Here is a 25,664-nt window from a genome sequence, read left to right on the forward strand (position 1 = left end):
AATCTTATATCTCAAATAGCTTTAAATGCTCTTTATTCAAAAAAAATTAACACACACACACACACACACACACACATATATATATATATATATATATATATATATATATATATATATATAAGGTTTTTTTAAAACAAAAATGTGAAAAAAGAGCATTTAAAGCTAATTAAGATATAAAGGTAAACAAAATATTATAGATATAGATACATATCTATATAGATATCTACATAGATATCTATATATATATATATATATATATATATATATATATATATATATATATATATATATATATCTATGTAGATATCTATATAGATATGTATCTATATCTATAATATTTTGTTTACCTTTATATCTTAATTAGCCTTAAATGCTATTTTTTCACATTTTTGTTTTAAAAAAAAAAACTTTATATATATATATATATATATATATATATATATATATATATATATATATATATTCCCACCAGCTTCAATATAGAGAAAATGCACAAAAACTTATTTCTATTGAAAAACTTGTCAAAAAAATACCAAAAACGTCGCCTGTACAATCAGGCAATCATCATAACATTATTATGTCTTTTTGACAAATTTTTCAATAAAAATAAGTATTTGTGCAGCAATCCCATTGTTTTTTTTTCTAATATATATATATAAATAAAGTTATTAAAAAATAAAAAAATAAAATAAAGAGCATTTAAAACTAATGAAGATATAAGATAAATAAAAAAAAATTATATATATATATATATATATATATATATATATATATATATATATATATATATATATATATATATATATATATATATAAATATATACATACACACACACATTCCATCACCCAGCTACCAAGTGCGCATAACATGTACCTCCCTCTGCTGTTCGCTATGCACACTCTAAAGTCATCATTTCCACTTGATTGCACCTTTGCCCTGTGGTGTGTAGTCTGTAGTGGTGGAAAAGAAAAGCTGCGCCTCCATTTTTTTGTGGATAAGATAAATTTGTGTCTAAAATCTTACAGCAAATTTTCTTCATGGAGATGGAGATGGATACTCCAAAGTGGGGAAGGGGGGAGCTAAAAAGAGATATATACCGTATTTATCGGCGTATACCGCGCACTTTTTTGCCCTGAAAATCAGGGCAAAATCGTGGGTGCGTGGTATATGCCGATACCCGCTTTCACGCGCCGAGTTTGAATACTGCGCCGGCATATACCGAGCGCAGTACACTTGTGTATAGGCGGGCAGTTTTGGCTCCTCTCGCGCTCACGTCCTGGACGTACAGGACGTGAGCGCGAGAGTAGCCGAGCCTGCCCGCCTATACACAAGTGTACTGCGCTCGGTATATGCCGGCGCAGTGTTCAAAGGAAAACGGGAAACGAGCGGGTAGGATGCCGCACCCGACGAAGAGGACTCCCGAAGCCGCAGACGGACGCCGGACCCGACCAGGCCACCGATGGACGACGCGCAAGACACCAAAACTGTAAGTACTAAAATCTTTTTTCCACAGGAATTTCGGGGCAACTTTAGGGGTGCGCGCTATACGCGGGAGCGCGCAATACCCCGATACATACGGTATATATATTTTTTCTGTAATTCTCATTTCCTCCCATGACTTGTAAAGAGCCCCTGTATTTCCCTCCTCTGTTCCAACTTACTCTATCTCACTCCTCTCTGCTCCGCCCCCTTTTATTTTATTGCACTTTATCTATTCCACACAGCTAAATACACACCCACCCCAGATCTACCGCATTCTACTATGCCTGAGTCCACTCCACTCCACTCCTTTTACCATACTGCACACCTCTCATATCTATTCTACTAAATTCCTATTAATCCTATTGCACTACACTGTATTATTTTTCACTTTACTCAATCTACTTCATTCTACCCTACTGCACTCCAACTTTTTCAGTCTATTTGGTTCCACCCCACTATCCCCTCCGAGGAATTGCTCTACACTGCACTCTGTACCATTCTCTCCACTCACTACTTACCAATCTACTCGACTGTAATCCACTCTATTGCACCCCACGGCATTATTCCTTCTATTTTGGTGCACTATTCTATTTCCTATTTCATCCTGCGCTACCCAACTCCATTCTACTCTGTTCTATTCGCCTAGAATACCCTCTTCTCTATGGCACTTCACTCTATTCCAACCCACTCTATTCTCCTCTATTGGGCACCACTCTACTCCATTCCATTCCATTCTCCTCCAATTGCACTTCACTCAACTATATTCCATTCTACCCTATTGCACTGCACTATATTCTACTATATTGTCTTCTGTTCCAGTCTACCATACTGCACACCACTTTATTGTACTCCACTCTATTACACTCAGCTTAATTCTACCCTATTGCACTCCACTCCATTCTACTCTACTCCTTCCCACTATATTACTCTTTCTAGTATACTTCACTATATTCAATTCCACTCAATTCTACCCTATTGCACTCCACTCTACTCCATTCCATTCTACTAAGTTGCACTTCACTCCACTATATTCCATTCTACCCTATTGCACTGCACTCTATTCTACAAAATTGTCTTCCACTCCAGTCTAACATACTGCACACCACTTTATTGTACTCCACTCTATTACACTCAACTCAATTCTCCTCCATTGCGCCTCACTCAACTATATTCCATTCTACCCTATTGCACTGCACTCTATTCTACTATATTGTCTTCTGTTCCAGTCAACCATACTGCACACCACTTTATTGTACTCCACTCTATTACACTCAACTCAATTCTACCCTATTGCACTCCACTCTACTCCATTCTCCTCCATTGCACTTCATTCAACTATATTCCATTCTACCTTATTGCACTGCACTCTATTCTACAAAATTGTCTTTCACTCCAGTCTACAATACTGCACACCACTTTATTGTACCGCACTCTATTACACTCAACTCAATTCTATTCTACTCATTTCCACTATATTACTCTCCTCTCTAGTACACTTCATTCTATTCAACTCCACTGAATTGTACCCTATTGCACTCCACACTACTCCATTCCATTGTACTCCATTGCACTTCACTCCACTAAATTCCATTCTACCCTATTGCACTGCACTCTTTTCTACGAAATTGTCTTCCGCTCCAGTCTACCATACTGCACACCATTTTACTGTACTCTACTCTATGCACTTCACCCCACTCTATTCCATTCTGCTTCACTCTACCCCCTTCTAGATAATTGCACTACACAACATTGTACTCTGTTGTGCTCATTCACAACTCTATTGCACTATAATCTTCTCTTTCATACTCCACTTTATTCCATTTTCCTCTCTTGCACTTCACATCACTCTATTTCATTCTCCTCCATTGCACTTCACTTTATTCTGTTTTATTCCACGCCATCATTACTATGGCACTTCACTCTGTTCCACTTCATTCTCTACTCTATTGCACTCCACTTCTTTCTACTCTATCCCATTCTACTTGATTACACACCCCTCTATTGCACTGCACTCTTTTCTACACTATTGCACTGCATTATATTTTACTATATTGCACTCCACTCTACTGTAAGCCACTCCGCTCTATTCAATTCACTCCAAACTTTTCTAATTTTCTCTGTTCCTCCCTCATATTACTCTCATTACTATTGCACTTCATTATATTATATTCTACTCCATTGTAAACTATTGCACTGCATTATTTTTTTATTATATTGCACTGCACTCTACTGTAAGCTATATTCAATTCACTCCAAACTTTTCTAATTTTCTCTGTTCCTCCCTCATATTACTCTCATTACTATTGCACTTCATTATATTATATTCTACTCCATTGTAAACTATTGCACCGCATTATTTTTTACTATATTGCGCTGCACTCTACTGTAAGCCACTCCGCTCGATTCAATTCACTCCAAACTTTTTCAATTTTCTCTGTTCCTCCCTCATATTACTCTTACTATTGCACTTCCGTATATTCTATTCTACTCTATTGCACTCCATTTTAATTGACTTTATTCCATTCTACTCTATTGCACTTTACTCCACTCCATTATGTTTCCTTTTACTCATTCCAGACATTTCTCCTGCCCTCTCCTTCAGTTATGATGAGAACTTTAAGCCACTTCATTAGGAGAGCCGGAGATAGGAAGAAGGTCTGGAGGATTTGCCTGGAATGTCCCGAAGGTGAAAGAGACCCGCCGCATCGTACATCATCCAGCGACCAATCACGTGGCTTGTTAGCGCGCCAATGCCGTAATGAGGCTGGCACACATTTCAAAGAAATCCATGGTGTGGCTACCGATCCTCGGGCTGGCCAATGAGAAGGAGCCAGAAATGGAGCCGTAGAGAGATCCGCTCTGGGAGTCGGAGGCGGTGGAGTCGATGCTCAGCCTTGGCCGGTGCAGACCCGCCCCCGAGCAGGAGCGATGGAGAGAGGAGGAGCCGGACTTGTGATCCATCAATTCATCTGTCAAGAAAAAAAATAAATAAATCTCAGTCTGACCGAAACCTTTACGAGCTGCGAATATATTTTCTTTAATACTTTGTTACTAATCACCTCTGACTTTTATCCTGATGAAATATTACAGAGGGAGATTTCTTTTTTTTTTAAATATGTAAGTCAGGAAAATATAAAATATTGAATATTTTTTTTTTTACTTTAACCACTTAAGGGCCGAGCCTCTTTTTCAGATTTGTTTACAATTTAACCGCTTAAGCCCCGCCCGTTTAGGCAGCTAAAGGACCCGGCCAGTTTTTGCGATTCGGCACTGCGTCGCTTTAACTGACAATTGCGCGGTCGTGCGACGTGGCTCCCAAACAAAATTGGCGTTCTTTTTTTCCCACAAATAGAGCTTTCTTTTGGTGGTATTTGATCACCTCTGCGGTTTTTATTTTTTGCGCTATAAACAAAAATAGAGCGACAATTTTGAAAAAAAATCTATATTTTTTACTTTTTGCTATATTAAATATCCCCCAAAAATATATAAAAAAAAGTATTTTTTTTCCTCAGTTTAGGCCGATACGTATTCTTCTACCTATTTTTGGTTAAAAAAAATCGCAATAAGCGTTTATCGATTGGTTTGCGCAAAATTTATAGCGTTTACAAAATAGGGGATAGTTTTATTGCATTTTTATTAATTTTTTTTTTTTTTTACTACCAATGACGGCGATCAGCGATTTTTTTTCGTGACTGCGACATTATGGCGAACACTTTGGACAATTTTGACACATTTTTGGGATCATTGTCATTTTCACAGCAAAAAATGCATTGTTTATTGTGAAAATGACAATTGCAGTTTTGGAGTTAAGCACAAGGGGGCGCTGAAGAGGTGTAGTGTGACCTCATGTGTGTTTCTAACTGTAGGGGGGTGTGGCTGTAGGTGTGACGTCATTGATTGTGGTTCCCTATATCAGGGAACACACGATCGATGACGGCGCTACAGTGAAGAACGGGGAAGCTGTGTTTACACACACCTCTCCTCGTTCTTCAGCTCCGGGGACTGATCACGGGACTCCAGCGGTGATCGGGTCCGCGGCCACGGAGCTATGGACACTGCCACAGCTGGGTAATTAAAGAGGACGTACTTGTACATGCTTGTGCCCAGCCCTGCCATTCTGCCGACGTATATGTGAAGGAGGCGGTCCTTAAGTGGTTAAATATGTAGCTTTAAGTCAGGAAAATATAAAATATTGAATATTATTTTTTTTACTTTAACCACTTAAGGGCCAAGCCTCTTTTTCAGATTTGTTTACAAGTTAAAAACATTTTTTTTTTGCTAGAAAATTACTTAGGACCCCCAAACATTATATATATTTTTTTCTAACACCATAGAGAATAAAATGGCGGTCGTTGCAATACTTTCTGTCACACCGTATTTGCGCAGCGGTCTTACAAGTGCACTTTTTTGGGAAAAAATACACTTTTTTGGATTAAAAAATAAGACAACAGTAAAATTAGCCCAATTTTTTTATACTGTGAAAGATAATGTTACGCCGAGTAAATTGATACCCAACATGTCACGCTTCAAAATTGCGCCCCCTCGTGGAATGGCGACAAACTTTTACCCTTAAAAATCTCCATAGGCGTTTAAAAAAAAATCTACAGGTTGGGTGTTTTGAGTTACAGAGGAGGTCTAGGGCTAGAATTATTGCTCTCGCTCTATCGATCGCGGCGATACCTCACCTGTGTGGTTTGAACACCGTTTTCATATGCGGGCGCTGCTCACGTATGCGTTCGCTTCTGCACACAAGCTCGTCGGGACGGGGCGATTTTAAATTTTTTTTTTTTTATTATTATTATTTATTTTACTTTATTTTTATTTTTTTTACACTGTTTTTGTAAAAATAAATACATTTGGATCATATTTATTCCTATTACAAGCAATGTAAACATCCCTTGTAATATAAAAAAAGCACGACAGGTCCTCTTAAATATGAGATTTGGGGGTCAAAAAGACCTCAGATCTTCTATTTACACTAAAATGCAATAAAAAAACAAAAAAAAGTTGTCATTTGAAAAAAAATGTAAAAAAAAATTGCCCTTTAAGAGCTATGGGCGGAAGTGACGTTTTACGCCCTGCTATGGTATAGAGAAGGGTGGAGGCCATTTTCCCCTCACTCGTCTCCATACCCAGCAACGTGATGGACCCGATCGCCTACGCCGCTTCTGACGGCTCCGGTAAGCGGCGGAGGGCGCGGGGGAGTGGTAGGGGGGGGGGGCCCTCTCTCACCGCTGATAATGGTGATCTTGTGGTGAATCCGCCGCAAAGACCACCATTATCGTAAACCGGACCGCTGGCTGAAGAGATGGATATCTGGGTTATGGAAACTAGCTGCTGCCATAACAGAGATATCCCACTTCAAAGTGCCGACGTATATAGTCGTGCGGCAGTCCGGAAGTGGTTAATTATTCAGCCACCAGGTGGTGCAATTGGCTTATTTTTATGTTTTTTAATTTTTGATCACCTCCTTTTTTTGCAGAAATCAATAGTTCAAGATGTAATTTAATAGTTGCAACAAAAAGACACAAATGTATTTTATTGGGATTGTATGTGATAGAACAACACAAAGTGGCACATAATTGTGAAGTGGAAGGAAAATGATAAATGGCTTTCAAACTTTTTTTTACCAAATAAATATGTGAACAGTGCGCGGGGGGGGGGGGGGGGTACATTTGTATTCAGCCCCCTTTACTCTGATACCCCTAAATAAAATCTAGTGGAACTAATTTCCTTCAGAAGTCACTTAATTAGTAAATAGAGTCCACCTGTGCTTAATTTAATCTCACTATACATACAGCTGTTCTGTGAAGCCCTCAGAGGTTTGTTAGAGAACCTTAGTAAACAAACTGCATCATGAAGGCCAAGGAACACACCAGACAGGTCAGGGATAGAGTTGTGGAGAAGTATAAAGCAGGGTTAGGTTATAAAAAAATCTCCCAAGCTTTGAACATCTCACGGAGCTTCTGTTCAATCCATCATCCGAAAATGGAAAGAGTATGGCACAACTGCAAACCTACCAACCTACTCTCATAGACTCGCTGATCACAGAGCGAGCCTCGTGCACCCTGCAGGGGGCGCGCAGGCTGCTCGAGCACGGGAGGACGTCTATTGACAGTCTTCCGGCAAAGTAAGTCCGTGCTGTAGCCGTCATTCGGTTATAGCGCGGATGCGAAGTGGTTAGAGGAAGAGTTACTCTACCAACTTGTGAAATTTGAATGACCTATGTAATTTAATAAAAACGTTGGGCCAGATTCACAGAAAAAGTACACCGGAGTATCTGCTGATACTCCGGCGTACTTTCAAATTTGCCGCGTCGTATCTTTATTTTGAATTCTCAAACAAAAATACGACGGCATTTGGCTAAGATCCAACAGGCGTACGGCTTCGTACGCCTTCGGATCATGGATGCAATACTTCGGCGCCCGCTGGGTGGAGTTTGTGTCGTTTTCCGCTAATTAGCTGTTTACGGCGATCCACGAAGGTACGCGCGTTCGTCGCATTCTCCTACATCGTCGCTAGTCGGCTTTTCCCGTCGTAAAGTTGCGATTGCTATTTAGGTGGTGTAAAATTAGACAGCCCATGTTAAAGTATGGCCGTCATTCCCGCGTCGAATTTCAATTTTTTTTGCGTAAGTCATCCGGGAATACGAAAGTACGTTACGCACGTCGCCATTCAAAACATTGCGTCGGGGCGACGTCATTTCGCGCAAAGCACGGCGGGAAATTTCAAAACGGAGCATGCGCAGTACGTTCGGCGCGGGAACGCGCCTAATTTAAATGGTAAACGCCCCATTTGAATTAGACGGGCTTGCGCCGGACAGTTTACAGGTAAGTGCTTTGTGAATCAAGCACTTACGCTGAAAACGTGCGGCGGTGTAATGTTAATGGGATACGTTATGCCGCCGTAATTCTACATGAATCTGGCCCGTTATGTCCACTTTTGCACTACATTCGGTACAGCTTTTGTTTGATATAAACTGCTGTGTTTTTTTCCAGTCCACATTCCTTCTTTTTATCCGTGTGCCATAACTAGGGATGAGCCGAACACCCCCCCCCCCCCCCGTTCGGGTCGCACCAGAACCTTCGAACGGACCAACCTTTCGCGCGAACATTTAGAACCCCATTGACGTCTATGGGACTCGAACGTTCGAATTCAAAAGTGCTCATTTTAAAGCCTAATATGCAAGTTATTGTCGTAAAAACGTCTTTGAGAACCCGGGTCTTGCCCCAGGGAACATGGTGTATCAATGGAAAAAAAAGTTTTAAAAACGGTCGTTTTTTCTGGAGCAGCGATTTTAATGATGCTTAAAGTGAGAAAAAAAATTATGAAAAATTCCTTTAAATATTGTACCTGCTGGGTGTCTATAGTATGCCTGTGAGGTGGCACATGTTTAGAACTGTCCCTGCACAAAATGAGATTACTATAAGAAAAAAGTCATTTAAAACTGCTTGCGGCTTTTATGTAATGTCTGGTCCCTGCAATATGGATGAAAATCATTGAGGAAAAATAACACAGACACAGACAGTACACACCACGTAGCTTTAGGTGCAAACTGCAGAGGACACAGGCAGTACACACCACGTAGCTTTATGGTGCACACTGCAGAGGACACAGACAATACACCACGTGAGAATACTGCAGCTAGCACAATCACCTGCCCACCAGTAAATTAGGAAGAGCGGATCTAGCTAAACGATACAGTGTATAAATATATATACAACACCTTGGATGCATATATATCCTCTACACACTGTGGGGTAGATTCACAAAGGAGATACGACGGCATATCTCCAGATACGCCGTGGTATCTCTGAGTCAGGCCGGTCGTATCTATGCGCCTGATTGATAGAATCAGTTACGCATAGATTTCTGTTAGATCCGACCGGCTTAAGTCTCTTACGCCGTCGGATCTTAACTGCATATTTACGCTGGCCGCTAGGGGCGTGTACATTGATTTACGCCTAGAATATGTAAATCAGCTAGATACACAAATTCACGAACGTACGCCCGGCCGATGCAGTACAGTTACGCCGTTTACGTTAGGCTTTTCCCGGCATAAAGTTACCCCTGCTATATGAGGCGTATATGCGGCGCACCAATGTTAAGTATGGCCGTCGTTCCCGCGTCGAAATTTGAAAAATTTACGTCGTTTGCGTAAGTCATCCGTGAATGGGGCTGGACGTCATTTACGTTCACGTCGAAACCAATCACGTCTTTGCGGCATACTTTGGAGCAATGCACACTGGGAAATTCCACGGACGGCGCATGCGCCGTTTGTGAAAAACGTCAATCACGTCGGGTCAGGGTTGATTTACATAACACACGCCCACCTCTTCACAATTTGAATTAGGCGGGCTTACGCCGGCCTATTTACGCTACGCCGCAACTTTCTTTTCAGAATACGGCACTTGCCTGTAAAAGTTGCGGAGGCGTAACGTAAATATGATACGTTACGCCCGCACAAAGAAACGCCATTCTACGTGAATCTTCCCATTAACTTTAACTGACTAGCCTGCCTGCCTGCTCTATCTACCTACTAAAAATGACACTCTCTCTCTCTCTCTGTCTTCTCTCTTTTAACCACAGCAACACACTACACAAGGCCGACCTGCAGGCGGCCTTTTATAGTGTGGGGCGTGTACTAAACCCCCTGAGCCATAACTGGCCAAAGCCACCCGGGCTTTGGCCAATTATGGCTCTCCGTTTTTTGCAAGCTGTGTTTGGCCAAGCATGCGGGTCATAGTGCATGCTTGGCCAATCATGAGCCAGCAATGAACTGTGATGCCGCAGTGAATTATGGGCTGTGAAACGCAACTCGAATTTGGCGCGAACGGCCCAAAACGTTCGTAATTCGACGAACGATCGAACATACGATGTTCGAGTCGAACATGAGTTTGACTCGAATACGAAGCTCCTCCCTAGCCATAACTCATTTAAGTAACCGGGGACTCATCCAGTGTGTTTCAAGCCTTTGTTGGACACCTACGAGTGAAGTGCCTTTCCTCACGTACCATCGATGCTTTTGAAGTCCAGAAGATAACTGCGATTGTCCACCTGGTAGAGCTGGAGGCTCATCTTCACATAATTCCCCGTCACAGGGTTCTTCCTCCGTACTCGCAGGTGATAAGGGTTCGCCACCTGAGAAGAAAAGAAATGAGGAAAGTTAGAGGAACGAAAAACAACCTCTGACGTCAGGAGAGGCTTTGAAGCTCAGCCAGACACAAGTCTGTGTGTTGGAGATCATGCCTAAGCTTGTCCTTTCTCAAGAGCCTCATCACCGTCAACTGGATATCTGCATGGGGGTTGTATCATACGGTCCTCTCGGATTCCAGTGGGATAATGAAAGGTGATCCTGTTTCCTCCCACTATACAAAAACATACTGATAGGTCATCTGACTTAGTTCCACCCAAACTGGCCTTGCTGTGTGTTACAATGACGGCGGTAGGCACTGATGTGGACAAGAATGCCTGGCTCGCAGTCTCCACTCTAATTCACCCTGATGGTGTTCTATCAGGTTAGGGTCCGGGCCGTCCCCAAACTGTTCCCGCAAAGTTGGGAGCATTGTCTAAAATGTCTTGGTGTGCTGACACCTTAAGAGTTCCCTTCACTGGAACTAAGGGGCCAAGCCCAACCCCTGAAAAACAACCCCACACCATAACCCCCCCCCCCCCCTCCACCACACCATAACCCCCCCTCCACCAAATGATTTGGACCAATTTTTGGATTTGGATTCCTGAAAAAGGCTCACCTTCCATTCGAAGTCCAGCTGCTTCATCGCCCGGTAGACCTCCGCCATGATATCATGAGGTCTGCTCTGGCTGCGGATTCCCAGGTGCCACTTAGCTTTTTTCACAGCTAGGGGTTTGGGTTTAGTAGTGTTCAGGGCATCCAGAGAGCACCGGGCCTTGGGGCTGTCCGCCACCAGGGGTGGCATCCGCTCTGGATGCGGTTTGACACCGGGGGGGATATGCATGTCGTCCATGAAGGAGCCGGTTGGTGGGCTGGAGGCAAGGTAGAACTCACTGGCTTGGTTCATTATCCTCCGGTTGTCTATGACCAGATGGTAGGCCACGGCGAGCTGGTCCTGAGGATCACCGCTGTACAGGCTGTTCATCACCTCCGACTCCGTACATTCAAACTTCTCACACACCTCCTTCACCGCCTCGTCATCGATGACGTTGGCGTCGTAATTGGGGTCTTCCGGGAACAAGTAGCTGGGCAGGTCTTGCTTGAACCATTCGTGTTCTCTGCCGACACAAAAGAAAAATTTTCAAAATTGAGATTTAAAAAAATATATATATATATTTTTTTTAGATATTTAAAAACTGCAGGATCAACTCCTGCACTTTCCAAAATCCATTCTGCTCCTTTGTAAAGATTCTCTGACTCTTTGAAGACACCTGAACCATCACTGGTCATCCGGGGGGGATTTTTTTACAATTGTTGCACATATTTAAAAAAAAAAAAAATGTGCCTTTTGCTAAAAAATAAATAAATAAAATACTTTAAACCCCCAAACATTACTGTATACTTTTTTTCCTGAAAAGCAGAGACTGCGAAGAATAAAATGGTGATGGTTGCAATTTTTTTATTTCCACAACTGCTTATCAAACGCATATTTTCAGAAAAAAAAATACACCAAAATAAATTTAAGAGCAAACACGCACAATATAATACCCAATGTTTGATAAAATATAGAAGATGTTGAGTAAATTGATAGAAAACATGGAAAGCCTTAAAATGCCTAACACGCCTTCTATGTAATAGCACTGGGCAGGTGACAGGTTATCTTTATGGAGACTTTAGTGTCTCCCTGCCCTCCACTGCAGCTAATCAAGCACAGATCATGGCCAGACCTAGGGGGGTGCTGGGATGGGCTGTGTGCCCCAAGATTCCAGTTGTTCCCCCTAAGATAACAATTGCGCCCTGGACACACACACACACACACACACACACACACACACAGAGACACACATAGGTGCTGTGACCAGTCCACTGAGCTCCTCAGATTCCCTTGATACAACCTCAATCTGCACAGTGTGTAGCTGGCTGCTATGATGCAGTTCTGACCTGTGAAATCCCCAGATGTGAACGGCAGCACAGCTGCAGTAACCAGCTACACACTGTGCAGGTCAAGGTTGTTTCAAGAGAATCACAACTGAGCTGTGTAGGGAAGAGTAGATCTGCTGAGTGCCCTGCCAGCAGTAACCCCTGTACACTGCCCTGCTGACCCCTGTCCCCTGCATTGCAGACCCCTGTCCCCTGCATTGCAGACCCCCTGTCCCCTGCATTGCAGACCCCCTGTCCCCTGCATTGCAGACCCCCTGTCCTCTGCTCTGCTAACTCCCTGTCCTCTTCCCTGCTAACCCCCTGTCCTCTTGCTTGCTAACCCCTATTGTCCACCCTGCTGATACCTGTCCTCCGCCCCACTGACCCCTTTCCTCTGCCCTGCTAACCCCTGTTGTCCGCCCTGCTGAGCCCAACCTACTGACCCCTGTCCTCTGCCCTGCTGAGCCCATCCACTGCCTTGCTGAGCCGTGTCCTCTTTCCTACAAACCCCCTGTACACTGCCCTACTCACTTCTGTACACTCCCCGGCTGACCTCCCATCCTCTACCCTGCTGACCCCTGCATTGCTGACCCCTGTACACTAGCCTGCTGACCCCTGTACATTACCCTGCTGACCCTTGTACAATACTCTGCTGACCCCTGTCCCCTGCACTGTTGACCCCTGTACAGTACCTTTGCTGATCCCTGTCCCCTGCACTTCTGACCCCTGTTCAATACCTTTCTGACCCTGGTACATTATCCTGCTGACCCCGGTACATTATCCTGCTGACCCCTGTACAATACCCTGCTGACCCCTGTACAATACCCTACTGACCCCTGTCCCCTGCACTACTGACCCCTGTACAGTACCCTGCTGACCCCTGTTCCCCACACTGATGACCCCTGTACAATACCCTGCTGACCCCTGTACAATACCCTACTGACTCCTGTCCCCTGCACTGCTGACCCCTGTACAGTACCCTGCTGACCCCTGTGCCCTGCACTGATGACCCCTGTACAATACCCTACTGACTCCTGTCCCCTGCACTGTTGACCCCTGTACAGTACCCTACTGACCCCTGTACAGTACCCCGCTGACCCCTGTTCCCTGCACCTCTGACCCCTGTACAATACCCTGCTGACCCCCGTGCCCTGCATAATACACTGCTGACCCCTGTACAGTACCCTGCTGACCCCTGTTCCCTGCAATGCTGACCCCTGTACAGTACCCTGCTGACCCCTGTACAGTACCCTGCTGACCCCTGTAAAGTAACCTGCTGACCCCTGTACAGTACCCTGCTGACCCCTGTGCCCTGCACTGATGACCCCTGTACAATACCCTACTGACTCCTGTCCCCTGCACTGTTGACCCCTGTACAGTACCCTGCTGACCCCTGTTCCCTGCACTGATGACCCCTGTACAATGCCCTACTGAGTCCTGTCCCCTGCACTGCTGACCCCTGTACAGTACCCTGCTGACCCCCATGCCCTGCACCTCTGACCCCTATACAATACACTGCTGACCCCTGTCCTCTGGACGACTGATCTCCTGCTCAACTTCTATAATTCCTACAACTGCTTTCTAATAATCCAAGATGGCGTCACCTATCTTATAATTGGCATCACCGCCATCCGGGATGCAAAGTTTAGGATGGGGGACATTTCCGCCCAACTGAACCTGCAACACATTTCTCCCCGTCATCCGAAAACCAATTACATTTTCTACAATCAAAACAAGCGGCGGGATGCTGCGATGCGAAAGAGAAAAGAAAAGAAAAATTACGGCTTGGCAGAAAATTGGTCTTCGAATACTTTCTGAAATCCCTTCCTGGGGGGGGGGGGGGGGGGGAGGGAGATTGAAATGTTCACAGCTGACTGGTTGTCATAAAAGAAGAAATGAGTCCTTTAATGTATTGGGTCTTAGAGCCAGGATGTGGGAAATTACCCATAATCCTCTTTTCATGCTATAATACACTCTGCTATGGTTACATTGTACTTGTCATAACACAACATGGAATTAAACCCTTCACATCTCCCCTTCAAAAGGGTAACCTCAACCCCGGAGTGTCGGGGTCACCGGAGGGTCAGGCGCGCTACTCCAAACGAATTCTCTCTCAAAAAAAAGAAAAAGTAATTTTAGAAGTGAGGTTGTATTTAACTTTCGGGATTGTTCAAAATATTTGCCGGAAAACATTTAACCCCCTCAGTACTGCCGTAGAAAAGCGGAGAAGAGTGCTGTTTATTATTGGAGCCGAAGAAAAACCCCATAGGGGCGTCCTGTACAACCATGAATGGCTGTGATCGGGCAGTCACTGGACGATTCAGATAACAGTCACAATGTACAGAGCCTATCAGGGTGGCTCTGTACCTTGTGATTGCTGTGAACCAATCACAGCCATCACACGTGTAAACAATGCCTGTGTTTTTAAATATTCAGCCTATGTCAGGTCACCTGAGGCCAGGCGACAGATGCACACCGGGGAGAAGGGAGTTACCGCTCCAGGTGGGTATGCTAAGCAATCAATGGGCCAGATTCTCGTACGCTCGCGTAACTTTGTGTGGGCGTAACGTATCTGATTTAAGTTGCGCCTCCGCAACTTAGACGGGCAAGTGCTGTATTCTCAAAGCACTTGCTCCGTAAGTTGCGGCGGCGTATCGTAAATCGGCCGGCGTAAGCCCGCCTAATTCAAATTTGGATCAGGGGGGAGTGTTTTATGTAAATCTTCTGTGACCCGACGTGATTGACGTTTTTCCAGAACGGCGCATGCGCCGTCCGTGGAATTTCCCAGTGTGCATTGCTCCAAAGTACGCCGCAAGGACGTCGTTGGTTTCGACGTGAACGTAAATGACGTCCAGCCCCATTCACGGACGACTTACGCAAACGACGTAACTTTTTCAAATTTCGACGCGGGAACGACGACCATACTTAACATTGTTACGCCGCACTTATGCCACCATATAGCAGGGGTAACTATACGCCGGGAAAAGCCTAACGTAAACGGCGTAACTTTACTGCGTCGGCCGGGCGTAAGTTCGGGAATTCGCGTATCTAGCTGATTTACATATTTTGATGTGTAAATCAGCTTACACGCCCCTAGCGGCCAGCGTAAAAATGCACTTAAGCTCCGACGGCGTAAGACACTTACGCCGGTTGGAGAGAATAGAAATCTATGCGTAACTGATTCTAAGAATCAGGCGCATAGATACGACAGCTCGGATTAGGACTTACGACGGCGTACATGGCGCTACGCCGTCGTAAGTCCTCTGAGAATCCGGGCCAATGTCTTCTCAGGAGATCAAGGGTGCCGGTAATGCACGAGGCAAATGGTAGAAACTTTTGAATGGACAGCCGCACTCAAAAAAAAAACTTGAAGGTTGTCTTTATTGTAAAACAAATAGAAAATGCACTACAAAACACAGCAAAAAATAGGGATGGCAGCCTACGCGTTTCACACTATCAATTAGTGCTTAATCATGGCTAGACAGATGCACACCGTTGGGGTCAGGAGTGCACCGCTATGATAGTGGACCCAACCCTACGGCTGACTGCTGCTGATGGAACCCTGGGTGGTGCAGGAGGGAAGGTCTACTGGGGCGCCAACACGGATCCCACAGGGAGCTAGAACATAAGATTCCCCAGGGCGCGGAGTCTAAAAGCCAGCAGGTGTTCACCAGAGCCTCTAGTGGTGAGGATGGACTACGCTGCAGCTGACTCCAGGTCGCAGACCCCAGGGTCTCCCAGCTCACGCTCACGGTAGGCTATAGGAGGATAAGCTAAAGGTCGGGGCAACTAGCAGACAAGGATAAACGGAGAACAAGCCAAAGGTCAAGGGTCACAAGCAGGCAGGGATAATCGAGAACGCGCCAAAGGTCAGGGTCACAAGCAGGCGGGGATGGTCGGGGACACGCCAAGATCGGTAACAGAGACAAAACGTAGAGCACACAGCAAGCAGGAAACAGGAAACCAAACACACAATAGCTTAACAAACACTGTTGATCAGCATGGCTTGCTTGCCATGCACAGGTTAATATAGAGTTCCCTGATAGGGCCTGGGGTGGAGCCATGCTAAAGGAGAGATTACTTAACTGGTTGCCGACCAGCCGCCGTCGTTTTACGGCGGCAGGTCGGCTCCCCTGCGCGAGAGCCCGTAGCTATACGTCGGCTCTCGCGTGACTCCCGGTGGGCGTGATCGCCGCTGGGCACACGCGATCGCTCGTTACAGAGCGAGGACCGGGAGCTGTGTGTGTAAACACACCGCTCCCGGTCCTGTCAGGGGGAGAAATGCTGATCTTCTGTTCATACAATGTATCAACAGAAGATCAGTCATTTCCCCATGTCAGTCCACCCCCCCTACAGTTAGAACACACCCAGGGAACATACTTAACCCCTTCCTCGCTCCCTAGTGTTAACCCTTTCACCGCCCGTGGCATTTTTATAGTAATCCAATGCATTTTTATAGCACTGATCACTATAAAAATGCCAATGGCCCCAAAAATGTGTCAAAAGTGTCCGAAGTGTTCGCCATAATGTCGCAGTACCGGAAAAAAATCGCTGATCGCCGCCATTACTAGTAAAAAAAAATATTAATAAAAATGCCATAAAAATACCCCCCATTTTGTAAATGCTATGGGCTAGATTCAGGTAGATTTGCGCATTGTTACGGCGGCGTAGCATATTTACGCTACGACGCCGCAAGTAAGTGAGGCAAGTGCTGTATTCACAAAGCACTTGCCTCCTAAGTTACGGCGGCGTAGCACAAATGGGGCCGGCGTAAGCGCGCCTAATTCAAATGAGGATGAGGGGGGGGTGTTTTATGTAAATCGGTGGTGACCCGACGTGATTGACGTTTTTTTACGAACGGCGCATGCGCCGTCCGTGTACATATGCCAGTGTGCATTGCTCCAAAGTACGCCGCAAGGACGCATTGGTTTCGACGTGAACGTAAATTATGTCCAGCCCTATTGGCGAACACCTTACGCAAACAACGTAAAAATTTAAAAATTCGACACGGGAACGACGTCCATACTTAACATTGCGTACGCCTCATAATAGCAGGAGCAACCTTACGCCGAAAAAGCCTAACGTAAACGGCGTAACGAAATAGCGCCGGGCGTACGTACCTTTGTGTATCTACCTAATTAGCATATTCCTTGCGTAAATCGACGGAAGCGCCACATAGCGGCCAGCGTAAAATTGCAACTAAGATACGATGGCGTAAGAGACTTACGCCAGTCGGATCTTAGTCAAATCTATGCGTAACTGATTCTAAGAATCAGGCGCATAGATACAACGCCGCAAATCAGAGATATCTGGAGATACGCCGTCGTATCTCCTTACTGAATCTAGCCCTATAACTTTTGCGCAAACCAAACGCTTATTGCGATTTTTTTTTACGAAAAATATGTAGAAGAATACGTATCGGCCTAAACTGAGGGGAAAAAAAATGTTTTTTTATATATTTTTTGGGGGATATTTATTATAGCAAAAAGTAATTTATTTTTTTTTTTTTTCAAAATTGTCGCTCTATTTTTGTTTATAGTGCAAAAACTAAAAACCGAAGAGGTGATAAAATACCACCAAAAGAAATCTCTATTTGTGGGGAAAAAAGGACGCCAATTTTGTTTGGGAGCCACGTCGCACAACCGCGCAATTGTTAGTTAAAGCGACGCAGTGCCGAATCGCAAAAAGTGCTCTGGTCTTTGACCAGCAATATGGCCCGGGGGTTAAGTGGTTAAGCAGCCAGGTGACTGGCCTCTAAGGTGAGCACATGGAGGAGGTAAGCTGACAGACAAACATTACTGCATATCCCTGACAGCCTGTTTGCAATGGTGGAAGAGAGTTCAGTTCTGTACATAAAAGACGTTTTTTACCCACAACTTTTTGTTTTTTTGTGTACAAACCCTTGATTTTTTTTTTCATGCCGTACCTCATGTCTTTGATAGTGGCGCGTTTCAGCGGATCAACCTGCAGCATGTGCATTAATAAAGTAGCGACCGACCGGTTCAGGTACTCGGGCATGTAGAAAACTCCTCCTCTGATTTTTTTGAATAGGGTGGGGACGTGTTCGTCGTCGAACGGCAGCGTCCCGCAGAGGAGGGCGTACAGGATCACCCCGCAGCTCCAGATATCCACCTCGGGGCCAGCATACAATCTACAGACAGATCAGACACAGTTAGTGGACGCTTCCCACAAAATGCGTGGAGTTTATCTGTACTGCGAAACTGACTAAAGTTGGAGACCACACCCATAATATAAAAAAAGCCTTCTGCTTAGAAGGTCAGCACCTCCAAGATTACCTTAAGGGCCCTTTCACACTGGTTTTCACGGTAAAAATAGCGCTCATAAAACGCTCCCCATGCCACCTCCATTGAAATGAATTAAAAACCGCTGTAAAAAAACGCTGTAAAAAAACGCGGTAAAAACGGAGCGTTAAAATCGTGGTAAAACACCGCGATTTTACCGCGTTTTTAATTCATTTCAATGGAGAGGGGCATGGGGAGCGTTTTAATAGCTCTATTTTTACCGCGAAAACGCAGCAAAAATGCGGCAAAAACGCACCAGTGTGAAAGGGCCCTTACAGGTGTTAGCATGACGTTTATACCGATATACAGTGCCTTGAAAAAGTTCATACCCCTTGAAATTTTCCACATTTTCTCATGTTACAACCAAAAACACCAATGTATTTTATTGGGATTTTATGTGATGGACCAACACAAAGTGACACATAATTGAGAAGTGGAAGGAAAATGAGAAATGGTTTTCAATTTTTTTTACAAATAAATCTGTGAAAAGTGTGGGGGGTACATTTGTATGGCGCCCCCCGGAGTCAATACTTTGTAAAACCGCCTTTCTCCACAATTACAGCTGCAAGTCTTTTTGGGGATGTCTCTACCAGCTTTGTACATCTAGAGAGGAACATTTCTGCCCATTCTTCTTCTTTGTAAAATATCTCAAGTTCTGTCAGATTGGATGGAGAGCGTCTGTGATCAGCAATTTTCAAGTCTTACCACAGATTCTCAATGGGATTTAGGTCTGGACTGTGACTGGGCCATTCTAACACATGAATAGGCTTTGATGTAAACCATTCCATTGTAGCTCTGGCTGTATGTTTAGGGTCGTTGTCCTGCTGGAAGGTGAACCCCCCCCCCCCCCCCCAGTCTCAAGTCTTTTGCAGACTCTTAACAGGTTTTCTTCTAAGATTGTCCTGTATTTGGCTCCATCCATCTTCCCATCAACTCTGATCAGCTTCCCTGTCCCTGCTGCAGAAAAACATCCCCACCACATGATGCTGTCACCACCATGGTGTGTTCAGGGTGATGAGCAGTGTTAGTTTTCCCCAGATCCACGTACCCTGGCGCATATTTTCTGTCGGGCGTAGCGTATCTAAGATACACTACGCCGCCGTAACTTACTTTTTTTTCCGAATCCTCAAAGAATGCGCGCCGTAAGTTACGGCGGCGTAGTGTATCTTTGGCGGCGTAAGGGCGCGCAATTCAAATCTCTGTGATGGGGGCGTGTTTTATGTAAATACGTTGTGACCCGACGTAAATAATGTTTTTTTTTAACGGCGCATGCGCCGTCCGTGGGGGTATCCCAGTGCGCATGCTCGAAATTAAACCGGAACAAACCAATGCTTACGACGGTGACGTCATTCTACGCAAAGCCCTATTCGCGAACGACTTACGCAAACGACGTAAAAAAATCAAAATTTGACGCGGGAACGACGGCCATACTTAACATTGAGTACGCCTTCATATAGCAGGGGTAACTATACGCCGGAAAAAGCCGAACGCAAACGACGTAAAAAAATTCGCCGGCCGGACGTACGTTCGTGGATCGCCGTATCTAGCTAATTTGCATTCTCGACGGGGAAATCAACGGAAACGCCACCTAGCGGGCGCCGGAAAAATGCACCTAAGATCCGACGGCGTACTAAGATGTACGCCTGTTGGATCGAGCCCAGATGCAGTCGCATCTTGTTTTGTAGATACAAAACAAAGATACGACGCGGGAACTTTGAAATTACGCGGCGTATAAATAGATACGCCGGCGTAATTCTTCTCTGGATCTGGCCCATAGTGTTTGGTTTTTTAGGCCAAAAAGTTCAATGTTGGTGTCATGTGACCAGAGCACCTTCTTCCACATGTTTGCTGTGTCCCCTCCCCCACATGGCTTCTCACAAACTGCACACAGGACTTCTTATGTCTTTCTCTCACCAATGTCTTTCTTCTTGTCACTCTTCCATAAAGGGCAGATTTGTGGAGAGACCACTAATAGTTGTCCTGTGGACAGATTCTCCCCCCTGAGCTGTGGATCTCTGCAGCTCCTCCAGAGTTACCATGGACCTCTTGGCTGCTTCTCTGATGAATGCTCTCCTTGCCCGGCCCGGTCAGTTTAGGTGGACGGCCATGTCTTGGTAGGTTTGCAGTTGTGCCATACTCTTTCCATTTTCCGATGATGGATTGAACAGAAGCTCCGTGAGATGATCAAAGCTTGGGAGATTTTTTTTATAACCTAACCCTGCTTTATATTTCTCCACAACTTTATCCCTGACCTGTCTGGTGTGTTCCTAGGCCTTCATGATATTGTTTGTTCACTAAGATTCTCTAACAAACCTCGGAGGGCTTCACAGAACAGCTGTATTTATAATTAAGCACAGGTGGGCTCTATTTACATAGGTGACTTCTGAAGGCAATTGGTTCCCCTAGATTTTAGTTAGGGGTATCAGAGTAAAGGGGGCTGAATACAAAAGTACCCCCCACACTTTTCAGATATTTATTTGTAAACATTTGAAAACCATTTATCATTTTTCTTCCACTTCACAATTATGTGACACTTCGTGTTGGTCTATCACATAAAATCCCAATAAAATACATTTATGTTTTTGGTTGTAACCTGATAAAATGTGGAAAGTCTTAAGGGGTATGAATACTTTCTCAAGGCACTGTAGATGCAACAGCCATTCTCATAGGGATTTCTGCAATTAGTACTTCCACCACTAGGTGGTAGCATATGTTTAATGCTTGAATAACAATACTGGGGTGGATTCAAGAAGCAATTGCGCCTGTGTAACCATAGGTTACACAGCACAATTGCTTACTTGCCCCGGCGTAACGAGTGCTCCTGATTCAGGTACCTCGTTACGCCGACTGCAGCCTAAGATCTGCGCGGCATAAGGCTCTTATGCCCGCATATCTTAGGCTGCTTTCTTGCGATGGCCACTAGGTGGCGTTCCCGCAAATTGCATACTAACACCGATTCACAATGTTGCGCGAGCCCTGCGTACGCAATTTACGTTGTTTCCGTACGGCGGTTTTTGCGTAAGGCTGCCCCTGCTATTAGCAGGGGCAGCCAATGTTACGTATACCCGTCGTTCCCGCGTCGCGAAATTTGAATTTTACGTACTTTGCGTAAGTGATTCGTGAATGGCGCTGGACGCCATTCACGTTCACTTTGAAGCAAATGACGTCCTTGCGACGTCATTTGCCGCAATGCACATCGGAAAGTTTCCCGACGGAGCATGCGCTCTAAGATCGGCGCGGGAACGCGCCTAATTTAAATGATTCCCGCCCCCTACGGGATCATTTAAATTGCGCGAGCTTGCGCCGGGCATTTTGCGGAGCTTCTGCTCCGTGAATCGAGGGCAGCGCAAAAAAATTGCGGGGGCGCAGGGCAAAATCGTTGCCCTGCGCCTCCGTAATAAATGCGCAAATGTAGCTGAATCCGGGCCACCGTGTTCTTTTTTTTGTGAAACTACATGGTTATGATGTCATTTCCTGCGTTTGTCATTTTCCAATAAACAAAGAAGGGCTCAGCCATGTTTCCAGCACCCTATTAAATAGTAAGAGCGGCTTACCAACAACAGGACATCATGGGGTAGATTCACGTAGAATGGCGTATGTTTGTGTGGGCGTAACGTATCCTATTTACGTTACGCCTCCGCAACTTTTACAGGCAATCGCCGAATTCTCAAAAGAAAGTTGCGGCGGCGTAGCGTAAATAGGCCGGCGTAAGCCCGCCTAATTTAAATTGTGAAAAGGTGGGCGTGTGTTATGCAAATTAACCATGACCCGACGTGATTGACGTTTTTCACGAACGGCGAATGCGCCGTCCGCGGAATTTCCCAGTGTGCATTGCTCCAAAGAACGCCGCAAGGACGTATTGGTTTCGATGTGAACGTAAATGATGTCCAGCCCCATTCACAGACGACTTACGCAAACGACGTAAATTTTTCAAATTTCGTCGCGGGAACGACGGCCATACTTAACATTGGTATGCCGCATATACGCCTCATATAGCAGGGGTAACTTTACGCTGGGAAAAGCCTAACGTAAACGGCGTAACTGTACTGCGTCGGCCGGGCGTACGTTCGTGAATTCGCGTATCTCGCTGATTTACATATTTCTAGGCGTAAATCAGCGTACACGCCCCTAGAGGCCAGCGTAAATATGCAGTTAAGATCCGACGACGTAAGAGACTTACGCCGGTCGGATCTAATAGAAATCTATGCGTAACTGATTCTATGAATCAGGCGCATAGATACGACCGGCCAGACTCAGAGATACGACGGCGTATCTCCTTTGTGAATCTACCCCCATGTCTATAGCTGCCTCCATGTTTGAACTCTCTTTATTTACTGTATATAGTTCTTGTCTCCTGTATTTCTCACCTTCCTGATATGACTTCTGGAGCGGCATAATTTGGGGATCCGCAGCTGGTCCGCAGAAACTCTCCGTCTGACATCATATTAGAAAGACCTAAATAAAAAACAAAAGTCAAAATAACTATGACATCCAGTGGCGTCGCTATGGGGGTGCGGGGCGGATGACACCACCCCGAGGGCGGGGTCTGGCCGAGGGTCCCGGAGTCAAGGCTTTTTTCAGCTGGAACACGCTGGGGCCACACTAACTCTAAGGCCCCATACACACGATAGAATCCATCCGCTGAAAAATCCCAGCGAATGGGTTTCAGCGGATAGATTCTATGGTGTGTACACTCCAGCGGATCTGTTTCCGCGGATTTTTATCCCCTGGGGATGGATTTCCAGTGGATAAATATTTGATGACATGCTATCAAATCTATCCGCTGGAATCCATCCCAACGGATGGATCCGCTGGTCTGTACAGACTCACCGGATCCATCCGTCCGAAGGGATCCCCCGCATGCGTCGTAATGATTTGACGCATGCGTGGAATTCCTTATATGACTGCGTCGCGCACGTCGCCGCGTCATCATCGTGGCGACGGCGCGACACGTCATCGCCAGAGGATTTCGGCGCGGATTTCGATTCGATGGTGAGTACACTCCATCGCATCAAAATCCGCGCAAATCCTCTCGTGTGTATGGGGCCTAAGTGAGACTCCCACTGCTGTTGCCTCCTTCTAACTTCTGTCACTTTTAATCAAGAAACCCAATGCCTGCAGGGTGACAATCTGAGCAAGCATCTCCCTGACGGAGCGGGGGTCTATACTTAGTGGAGGCTCTGTATTGAGGGAGGTGGGTCCGTTTATAATGAAGGGGATTCTATACTTAGTGGAGGGGGGTCTGTACTGAGGGAGGGCTATAATTGGTGAGGGGGGTCTGTACTGACAGAGCAGGGTGGAGACTGTACCGAGGTAGGGGCGGGTCTGTAATAAAGGGGGGCTATGCTTGGTGAAGGAGAGTCTGTACTGAGGGAGGGGGGTCTATACTGATGGAGGGGGGTCTGTATGGAGAGGGGTGTCTGTATGGAGGAAGATCTGTACTGAGGGACTTTGGTCTATACTGATTAAACGGGTTCTGTATGAGGGGGTCTATACTGAGGGAGGGGGGTCTGTACTGAGGGAGGGGGGTCTGTACTTAGTGGAGGAGGGGGTATGTATTAAGGCAGTGGGGTCAGTCTATACTGAGGGGGGACTATACTTGGTGGAGGGGAGTCTGTACTGACAAGAGGGGGGTCTATACTTAGTGGAGAGGGGGGTTTGCACTGGGGGATGGGGGGGGGTCTGTAATAAGGGAGGGCTATGCTTGGTGGAGGGGGGTCTGTACTGACAGAGTGGGGTCAATATTTAGTGGAGAGAGGGGTTTGTACTGTCGTGGGGGGGGGGGGTCTATACTGAGGGGTGACTATAGTCGGTGAAGGGGGGTGGGGTCTGTTCTGACAGAGGGGGGGTCTATACTTAGTGGAGGGGGGTCTGTACTGACAGAGGGAGGGTCAATACTTAGTGGAGGGTGTGGTCTGTACTGAGGGAGGGGGTCTGTAGTGAGAGGGGACTATAGTTGGTGGGGGGGGCGACACCATTTTTTACCGCACCGAGTGACACCAACACTAGTGACGCCACTGATGATGTCATAACATGTAAAAAATAATACTGTATAATAGATCCAAGACATATTTTTATTAAATTTGTTTACTAATATGTAATTTTTTTTTAATGAGTTTTATTTTTTATTTATTATTTTTTTATATACATTATAAATAATAAAAGATACAAATAATTCAAAAAATTGCATTTTTATAAACTCAACAAAAATATTTATTTACTATTGCATCAAAAACGAATATCTATATCTAAGGTATATCTATCGATCTATAGATAATTAGATAAATAGATGGAAAGAAATATTTTTAAAATTTTTATTTATATATAAAAAAATGTAATCTAATTTTTGAACTGCTTCCTATACAAAAGCAGATTATAGATTCTGGGCCAGATCCACAAACGAATTACGCCGGCGTATCTATTGATATGCCGCGTAATTTCAAAGTTCCTGCGTCGTATCTTTGTTTTGTGTCCACAAAACAAGATACGACTGAATGAGGGATCGATCCGACAGGCGTACGTCTTAGTACGCTGTCGGATCGTAGGTGCATATTTACGCTGGCCGCTAGGTGGCGTTTCCGTCGAATTCCGCGTTGAGTATGCAAATTAGCTAGATACGGCGATCCACGAACGTACGTCCGGCCGGCGCATTTTTTTACATCGTTTGCTATCGGCTTTTTCCGGCGTATAGTTACCCCTGCTATATGAGGCGTATCCTATGTTAAGTATGGCCGTCGTTCCCGCGTCGAATTTTGAAAATGTTACGTCGTTTGCGTAATTCGTTCGCGAATAGGGATTTGCGTAGAATGACGTCATCGTCATAAAC

At 45.1% G+C, this 25,664-nt stretch overlaps 1 protein-coding gene across 1 annotated transcript in view; it reads right to left on the bottom strand.

Moving 5' to 3' along the window:
• Positions 1–3,599: 3,599 nt before the first annotated feature.
• The window catches only part of PRKAA2 (protein kinase AMP-activated catalytic subunit alpha 2), a 47,622-nt gene continuing 25,557 nt past the window's right edge, over positions 3,600–25,664 (bottom strand). Inside the window, exons 5-9 of the mRNA XM_040360855.1 lie at positions 23,206–23,293; positions 18,463–18,687; positions 11,236–11,734; positions 10,498–10,624; positions 3,600–4,452 (exon numbers count right to left, since the gene is read on the bottom strand). Of these exons, the coding sequence (XP_040216789.1) occupies positions 4,223–4,452; positions 10,498–10,624; positions 11,236–11,734; positions 18,463–18,687; positions 23,206–23,293 (1,169 nt within the window). The 3' untranslated portion in view covers positions 3,600–4,222. The remainder of the gene's footprint in view (positions 4,453–10,497; positions 10,625–11,235; positions 11,735–18,462; positions 18,688–23,205; positions 23,294–25,664) is intronic.

The sequence above is a fragment of the Rana temporaria genome, chromosome 7, assembly GCF_905171775.1.
Source record: "Rana temporaria chromosome 7, aRanTem1.1, whole genome shotgun sequence".
Lineage (NCBI taxonomy): Eukaryota > Metazoa > Chordata > Amphibia > Anura > Ranidae > Rana > Rana temporaria.